Genomic DNA, 8,974 nt, shown 5'->3' on the forward strand with positions numbered 1-8,974 from the left:
GCGAATTCATTTCTCGTCGTCGGAGAGCGCGAGAGAGGAAATGTTTGCGTAGATTCAAAGTGTACCTCTTTTGCCGATGTATGCAGCGTGGATATAGCTCCCTAAAATGCTCGATGCTAGCGAGACGTTGGTGCTAGCTTTATCTCTATCGGTCAACGAGTCGAATTTTGAGAGGTCTTTTTTCTCCTCGTCTGTCACTTGTTTGTCCGCACTATGATTCGTCTTTTTCGTCGCTTCAATGTTGCGAGCGATATCGTGTTTCTGATTTTTAAATTGAATTGAAGAAGAATTCTCGCTGTCGGTTTCTTCGCTCTCGACGACGCTCTCGCTCCAATTTCCCGAGGAAAGGTTATCATAACTTGAATTGTTGCTACGTCGTACAGTTAGCCAGCGTTTCAATTTGTAAGCGTTGCGTAAGGCGCAGTGTGATTCGGCGCTGGCTCGAAATCCGTGATGCGTGCAGCGTTGTCCACGGTCCTCGAAATCTGGTAGATTTTTGAAAGCCGGCGAAATTCCCTCCAGATTATATACGTTTCTAGAAAGTAGATTGCTCAGATATCGAGTCTTCTCTTGTCCTCTGGTATAGATGTAGCGAGCGTGTCGTGTAATGTCACGCAGATGTATCGTAAAGTTTTTTGGATTGACGTCTCCATCGAACCATTCGATTCCATGATAATTTCGTGTGAGCCAGTTGTTTTCTCGTTTTGCTCTCACGGGTAAATCTTCAAATGGACAGGGTGACGTCATAATCCAATGTCCGGTGATCGCAGCGTTAATCGCTAGAACCGCGACTTCTTTCGGAATAAAGTTTTCTTCGACATCGCGAAAACCTTGTATGTCGATGACTATATCCATTATGATATTATATCTGAATTTTCTCTACTCTTTTACGTCACGAAACGCTGGCGTTGGTGTCACGAACAAGACTGAAGCTTTTTCGTATTCTCGCGTCCAATTAGACGAGAAAAAATACGTAGTACGGGGGGGAGGGGAAAATAATTTTCTCACGAAAGCCGTTCTACCCCCCGTAACTAACCGGAAAAGTCGACAATAACTTGACGCGAGGAATCGATTTCTAAAACGTTATCAAACTCGGCATAGACGATACAATTAATAGTCGCAGAAAGAGCTTTTTCGAATCTCACTTCTAATCGTAAGCTTCCGTGTTTTACGAGATTCCAATGTCCCGCGCAATTAGCGGATAGATCGGGAGTAAGATCGAAAGCGAAAAGAGTGTAGCCATTGGCGTAATCGTCTCTACTTATAGAATTGCCCTCGTTCAGAAAGTGGATACCGGTTCCGGAGAATAATGTGTGATAAGCTTCAACGTAGAGCGGGTCGTTTTTCGAAAAATTTGGTTGTATCGGCCTACTCGGAATTTGCATGCCATCGGCGTACAGTGAAAAGAAATTTATTCCGTAATTTTTGAAATTAAACGGGTTTAATTTTCTATCACCGTTAAACGCTTTGTTATCGACAAAGCCGACTATTATTCGTTTTGGTAGCTGCCCGAGTATTGCGTTGTCTATCGATTCCCCCACGACGCCGGCGTGTATCGTGAATGTCTTAACTTCGACCCTCGTAAGGGGATACTTGGCGGTAGTTTTACTCAGCATTCTGGCGTGTGTGAGGAGCACGCCCGGGCTTATTTTTGCTCTTCTTACGAGTAGACTGGCGTCAAGAATGCGTATTTTTGATAGCGTTTTACTCTCCATAAGACAAAATGAATTTTTCGAGCGTACGAGTCTCATTCTAACCTCCACTCCATTAATTAAAAATTTATCTTGATTGAAAACGTCGCAGTGAAGATGACCAATGAGATCTAGAGCGCGATTTCCTCGAATGTATCGCGCGCGTCTCTCGAGCGCTGTATTTGGATTTGTCGCGTCTAGCGTGTCGTCCATGTAACCAGGGATATCCGCGTCCCATAAGCAAGAGGTTAGATGGGAGGTTTTTGCGGGTGAAGCATAATTTAATAACGCCTCGATGTACGCGCGGTACGCGTAAGCGTTGTTTGGTGGCGATACGAGCTTTTGATTGAAATATACGTCGATTTGGTTGAACATGGAATGCAATAAATGATTTACGGGGCCTACTTTTGCCTCGCCATCGGGCGCGACCGACGTGTTCTCCCCGCGCTCGCTTTCTACGCGTATACGAAGGCTCAACATGGTGTGAGTGAGGTCCAGATAGTCTTCTCCATGTCCGGGTATGACGAATTCTATGGGCGAGTCGTCTGCGAGCGAAGTTACGGGTTTGTAATAAATCCATTGCGAACTCTCAATGCTGGTTTGCGTAGGTGGCAGAGAGAAGAGATCGAGTTCGCTCTTTATACACTCGCTCGAGTGGGTATGAAGAAATGACATGCTTTTCTCCTCAGCAGTGAAATCGTATCACAATTAAGAGAATATGTCGGATACGTCGCGTTTCTTGCCACGATGTTTCCTAGCGGATGATTTTTTGGTTTTTCTTCCAGCAGCACGAATTTTCTTTTTCCTCGTCACTTTTTTGCTCTTCCTCCCTGTGATACTTCTCGATGATTTTCTTTTGACTCCCCGACGACGTTTGCGATGCGAGATACTTCTATCTCGACCACCGAGTGGAAACTGAAGCGCTGCGGATTTCGTGGATATTTTATATCCGGATCCCCTCATCAGCGAGCTTATTTTTTCTTTGGCTTTTCTCTTCAGATTACCCCTCGATTCCACGAGTCGACTTTTGATCGCTTCCTTTAACGGCTTATTATTTTCGACGTCATCTATCACGTTAATTCCAGCGCGTAAAGCTTCTTTTCCTACAGCACGCGCACCCCTATTTAGAAAAGGTAGTATTTTTCTAAATAACCCACCGAGAAAGCTTCCGATTCCATGCCCGCGCTGATAGGGTGAACCGACGAAAACACGTGAAATTCCACCTCTGCCACCGGTATCCCGCGCGTCAAAATGCTCCTCATATTCCATCGCGAGTTGTTAACTATAGACTGGCGTTACCTTCGCGTTCGCGCGTACGAAAGAAAGTTATTGCTTACGTTTAAAGTGCAGTGTCACAGTCAGCGTACCGAATTCGAATGGAATTTTATTTCCAAGATGATCTCTTATATCTATTTCGATCGTTCTGAAATTTGTTCGCTGCAAGGGGATATAATTTGGAAATGAGAAATGCTTCACCAAATTTGCACCAAATGCGTAATTATGACTACGTATCTCGATCGGTACTATTCTGAGAAGAGGAGTACGCACATCGCCTGTTATATAAGGCGCACAAATGTCGCAATATACGAACATTTTATCAGGGATAGCACGCCACAAACTATAGGGTTCGGTACTCCAATAACCGGTTGTATGTCGCTGCCCCGTCTTCTTATCAAATCCAGTAGTAAGAAAAACTTTCTCTTCTGTCTCATTGGAATTAGGTTTACGTATCGCTAGCTTGGGATAAAAGTGATGATTACCGGAAATTGCTGCTGAGAAGCCCAGCATTCGTAGAAGATTATCGGAAAAGTTTATATGATGCAACAATTTGCATTTTTCGTCGCAGTTAATACTTATGTAGACTTTGCCGCCAGACGCGCTTTGCTGTTCGAAATAAAAATGCGACTCGGCCTCTTTACAAGCGATATTAATCGCCTTAATAAGCTCGTGGATATCGTTGTAAATTCCATTTGGAATTGGAGCTTCTTTTGCCGTAAACGGGCCATTCGTTTCCTCGTCGGGATTAACGTCGACGAATCTGATCACATTTTCGTTATGACGCACGTGTAAAAAGGTGCAAGGAAATTGAATCTCACTTATCGCAACCTCCCATTCTCCGTGCAACACTATAGCGTGAGGTAATTCCGTGCTGAAGGACGACGTTGTATTATTAGGAAAATGGCGCATACTACTGTTACTCGGGAGTACTAGAAGAAATTGTTCCTCCTCCATCGCGAAGAGAAATTAAACTCGATGCCGGAATCCAGGTGTCAAACTTACTGGGGTAACCGCGCCAGTTAACTAGCACTTGTTTATTAGCTCCTCGCCCTCTACTCTTTATCACGCGATCAACGATAAATTGTTCTTCCTCTAGGTTCTTCTCGACTCGTGCTAATTCTTGCTCATAAAAAATACCGTCTATGACTTCGTCTGCTAAATCTCGTAGCTCGTACACGTGAGGATTTCGCCAATCGAGAATACGATAAATTTGAAATATTTCCTCGCTCCATTTAGCCTCGTAACCTTTCTCGAAGGCCGCTTTCGCCCTACTGATACGAACGAGATCTCCAACGCGATATTTAATCTTTCGCGTTCGTTTCTTCAATATGTTGTTTTTCCAACGACGCGATATATTTTCACGCGCGATACGGGCGTTTTCTCTCGTTACTACCGCGGGTTGCATTCTCGTGGACGTGTGACGCGTGTGATTGTAAGCGCGTACAACGTCCTGTAGAACATCGACGTAGCGTCGCGTATTTTTATGCGTGAAATAACGCCACATTCGCTCCTTCAGTGTTCTGTTGAAGCGCTCGACAACGGCGGCTTTAATGTCGGGATTGCGCGTTACTCGAAAACGAATATCGTTTTCTTTAAGGAATTTTTGCATTGGGTGCGCGACAAATTCTTTACCTTTGTCCGTTTGTAAGTATACGGGTACTCGTCCTTCGCTTTTTGCTAGTACGCGTTGAAAAGCTTTTATCACGCTGTTGCTCGTTTTGTCACGTAGCGGTTCTACCCAGACATATTTGCTTAATACATCGATAATTACTAACAGATAGGAATAACCGTCGTTGTAACTTTTTAGATTTCGCAGTTCGATCAAATCTGCCTCCCACACATCGTCAATGTTTGTCACGTTGTAATGCAATCTTGGAAATTTTCTGTGCAATGGCCTGTGCAACGTGTACGCGTCTTGCGATTCGAGCCAGCGTACGACTTCTCCCCGTGAGAAATTCGGTTTAACGGCGCGAGTTAGATTATCCACCGCCGAATAACTCGCATAATTCGACGGATCGTAGTATAGTTTTTCAAACGTCATCGTTATCTCAATTTTTTCCAGCCGAGCAACCGGCTTTTCCCCGTTTGCAAAGATACGGGGGTATCGGTTATTCGTTTGCGAGAGAGAATCAGTGAGCTTCCCTCGTCTATTTCTTGTTCGTAATTTTTACGTTTTTCTCCCTCCTCGGGCTCTCGACGATACGATCGACGTGGAACTTGCTCTTTCGACGTAACAGGCGTAGAACTCGCGCGCGGACGAAGTTTTACGATATTTACAGCATCCGCGTGCGCGGACAATAAACTTTTATTTCTCACCAGTGCAGAAGGTATGTTCAGCACACGGAGTAATCGTGCAAACTGATTTCTACCCACTGCTTTCACGGTTTTTCTCTCGCGCATTGCTTCGTTTATTAAGTCAGCGATATTCGAATCTTTCACGACGTTACCATCTATAGTCACGATTCCGTGCTCGTCCCAACTAAGTTTATCGGGCGGAGCTTTTCGAAGCAAATGTTTCAGCAGTAAGTGTGCATGATTACGATAAGATTTCGGTACGCTTTCCATTATTTCCTCGATGCTTTTCATCATACGATTATGCTCGCTCGAAATTTCGAAATTTTTCACTGTAATATCTGCGTTACTACTGTTGGAATGTGATGGCGCTGGTATATCGGATGTTCGCGTGAGATCGTAAAAAACGTCATCGCTCTCGTTATCATCGGAGGCATCTCGTGTAACGTTGTCTTCCGCATTTTCGTTTTCGTTACGTACGTCTTTCTGTCTTCGCGCTTCTCGGATAAACCGTAGGTATCTCCATAATGCCTCTTTGTACATTTTCCACCTCTCGCTTTCGTCGCGAGGCCATCTGGAATTGAGAATACGACTCATCTCCGCGTCGAGTCGCGTTAGACGAGTTCCCGGGGTTTGCGATGTGTTATTAGAGCTCAAGGTGTTATCCGAATTTTGCGATACTGCTATTCCTTTTGACTCTCCGTCGACGAACGATGTCGGATTCCGACGTAGCTGATGCTGCTGCTGCATTCTCTCCAGATTTTCCGTCGAAATTAAAACCATTTTTTTGGCCCTCTCCATAACGTTTTATCTCTACTATTTCGTTCCTTCGATAATTAACGATAATAAGGTCGATAATATAGGTCCGATAATATAGGGTAAAAATCCGCCTCGCTGCACCAACAGCTTTCTTCTATCCTTCCAATTACCGCGTTTTGCAACGACGTGGCGCAGAGCTTTTTTGTATTTGGTTAACCGATTTTTTTCACGCCGTTCGAGCGAGACGTTACCTTTGAGTGTATTGAAAACACATTCACAGATGCAGCGAATTAGTTTTTCGTCAGCGCTACGCAAGAAGGTTGTGCGTTGATTTTTGTTCAAATGATAGAGCGCCGCGAGGAGACAGGCGTTTCTCTTACCGATCGAATGTGTGGCGATTTTCGTCGCTCTGTGCGATTTCGCGTCAGCCAGCCTCATCGTGAGAAAAATCTACGACTGATACACGCGATTAGTCGTACTCAACTTTTATACGTAACCGTTGGAAAACGATCTACGCGGCACGTAGACGTAATGATACGTATCCTCGGGAAAAATACACGTTCGAAATCGATACTCGTCCGGAGTCGATTGTTTCAGATCGAGCAACAAATACCCGTGAGGCCTCGATGTGGCGTCGTAGTACGCCTCTTCTAGAAATTTCGGATCGTCGGGATAGACTTGACGCGCTAAATGACGAATTTGAGCACGATCACGTGGATTTTTGAAAACGACGATGTAATTCGCGTTAAGCGATATATCGCGCTGTCCACGCCCCTGGTGGAATAGATTCTGCGAGATAAGAATAACACTGAGATTCTTGTGATGACTGCCTTTGGTAAAAAGATCCACGATCGCGTCGCACGACGACGATTCTCTCATAAGATCGTCGATTATCACTAATTTCGGAGAAAGCGGATCGTTCGAGTAATCTTCCGGACGGGGTAATCCCTCGCGAAATTCAATTATATTCTTCTTCCTCGCCGTTTTAGTATCGCTGCAACCCCAGGGCTGTTCTTTTACACGCGTATCGTATTGTAATCGACGATAGGCTTCTTGCCATTCAGCGTAATAAAACAAAATTCTCTCGAAGCACACGTCGGACATGAGAGATAAATGCCTGAGAAAAGCCTTCACGAAGACCGTCTTTCCGCAGCCAGTCGGACCGCATACGATCGATGTCCAAGGATGTTTCCAACGCACGTCCATTTTGCGAAATGAGCAAACGATCTTCGCGCGCGACTTCAAAAAGCAAAAAAGGAAAAACGTCGTTTTCGTTGATTTCTAGAGCGCGTGAAAAAATAATTTTAAGAGAAGATAAGCTGATCAACGCGCCGACGGGGGCCCCTTCGCGGCGGACGAGTGCTCGCGCCAGCGTACCCCCGCGTGAGCTTGTCAGCGGAGAGCACCGCGGCTGACGAAAAGCTGATCTCGCCGCGGTGCGACGCGCATGAGCTTATCTTCGCGCGCGTCAAAGAGATTTGCGATCGGCGTATATTTCTAACGTTAAACGAGTACGCGACATCGATAAGCCTACCGATGCTACCGCTACCGCGATGTCTCTGCGAGGGGGAAAGCTTTTCGACGAAATAGGAAAGGTTGGTTAGAAATAAGTAATAAATCACTTCTTGTTTTTTTCCTTCGAGTAAAAAATGTTTTTATTCGATATTTTTCTCAAAAAAAAAAGAGGAGAGGAGAAAAAGGAAACATATGTAATTTAAATTTTTTTGTTTATATTTTTGCTAACTCTTATATAAAATTATCTTACATAAAATTCAATTATTTTTTGAAACAATATAATACATTTTTTATTATAATTAAATATTTACATTTTTATATTTTACATTTTACATTAAATTATTTGATACATTTTTAATAAAATGAAAAAATTTTTCGTAAAAAAGAGGGATACTTGGACTATTTATTATTTACAAAAAACTTAAATTTATGTTTCTCTCACATAATGCTTAAATACTACGCGAATAAGCGGAAAACTCGCGAGCTTAAAATATAAGTGAGAGAAAGAACAGAAGAAGAAGAAGAAGAAGAAGAAGAAGAAGAAGACGTTATTCTCTTCTGAAGCCATACGGAAGGGAATAACGATTATCGATAAATTTACGTTTTACCAATACCGGTGCGCACGTCTTCGTTTCGTTTCGCGTTACGATTCCGTGAAACGCCGTGCGACGGATTGCGTTAAAACGCAAATTTATCGCTACTCTCCCCGTTTCTTCTTCTTCTTCATCGCGTCTTTCTCTTTCATTATCTATTATTAATTTCCTAATACTATTAAAATTTATAATACGAGAGTTCTTATAATTTAACGTAATGCCCTTAACTTTACAGATCTCGTGTCGACGACCTTCCGGTGTACGAACGACGTACGCGTAGAATTTCGGGCCTCCGGACACGAACGACTCGATAAAACTGCCCCGACCGTAGCTCTCGAGCTCGTCCGTCATATCGCCCAGAAAATTTCCCGTACGCGGCTCGTACTCGCTCTGCTCGCCTCTGTTTACATAGATACACGAGTCTGTATCGCAATATAAAACGCGACTACCTAACTTCTCTAAATATTTATATAATATTAGTCGCGCTTGTGCCGTCGTCCAAGCCGCGATCACAGGGTTGGTTTGCGCGGAAGGAGCGACCGTCTCTTCGCGTAGTCGCCACGAAACATATATTACCTCGTCGTTGACAGGTAATATATTGGTTATTTCGTGCTCTGAACTCGTGAGCAACGCCGCCAAACGATCGTATTTTTTTACGATCTCTGTATTAGGCAGATTGGTTCGTTGGCCGAATTTACCCCAGAAAGAATTCAGGCAGAGCTTTGCGACCGAACGTAAACCTGGATTTCGAGCGATATTATTTATCGAGGACAATACCTTCGGTTTTCTCGTATTCCCTAAGGTACTGCTCCTTACTCTCGTCATCCAGGCATTCGCTCGGCCATC

At 44.0% G+C, this 8,974-nt stretch overlaps 2 protein-coding genes across 2 annotated transcripts; both read right to left on the bottom strand.

The window, feature by feature from the left end:
* Nucleotides 1-1,031: 1,031 nt before the first annotated feature.
* LOC108746532 (uncharacterized protein F54H12.2-like) lies at nt 1,032-2,366 on the bottom strand. The gene is made up of 2 exons (XM_018483354.1): nt 1,438-2,366; nt 1,032-1,368 (listed from the first exon to the last, which is right to left on the bottom strand). Exons 1-2 carry the CDS (start codon nt 2,364-2,366, stop codon nt 1,032-1,034), a joined length of 1,266 nt encoding a protein of 421 aa, XP_018338856.1.
* A 1,519-nt stretch (nt 2,367-3,885) lies between these two features.
* LOC108746533 lies at nt 3,886-5,010 on the bottom strand. Its single transcript, XM_018483355.1, has one exon. The coding sequence runs from the start codon at nt 5,008-5,010 to the stop codon at nt 3,886-3,888; it is 1,125 nt and encodes a 374-aa protein (XP_018338857.1).
* Nucleotides 5,011-8,974: the final 3,964 nt, after the last annotated feature.

Source organism: Trachymyrmex septentrionalis, unplaced genomic scaffold (genome assembly GCF_001594115.1).
Source record: "Trachymyrmex septentrionalis isolate Tsep2-gDNA-1 unplaced genomic scaffold, Tsep1.0 scaffold176, whole genome shotgun sequence".
Lineage (NCBI taxonomy): Eukaryota > Metazoa > Arthropoda > Insecta > Hymenoptera > Formicidae > Trachymyrmex > Trachymyrmex septentrionalis.

Bases quoted from the DNA above. Each gene is read 5' to 3' on its own strand.
- LOC108746532 (XM_018483354.1), bottom strand. From the start codon at position 2,366: ATGTCATTTCTTCATACCCACTCGAGCGAGTGTATAAAGAGCGAACTC. The intron at 1,369-1,437 runs GTTTAATTTCAA...AATTCCGAGTAG, and splicing joins GGTGATAGAAAATTAAACCC to GCCGATACAACCAAATTTTT.
- LOC108746533 (XM_018483355.1), bottom strand. From the start codon at position 5,010: ATGACGTTTGAAAAACTATACTACGATCCGTCGAATTATGCGAGTTAT.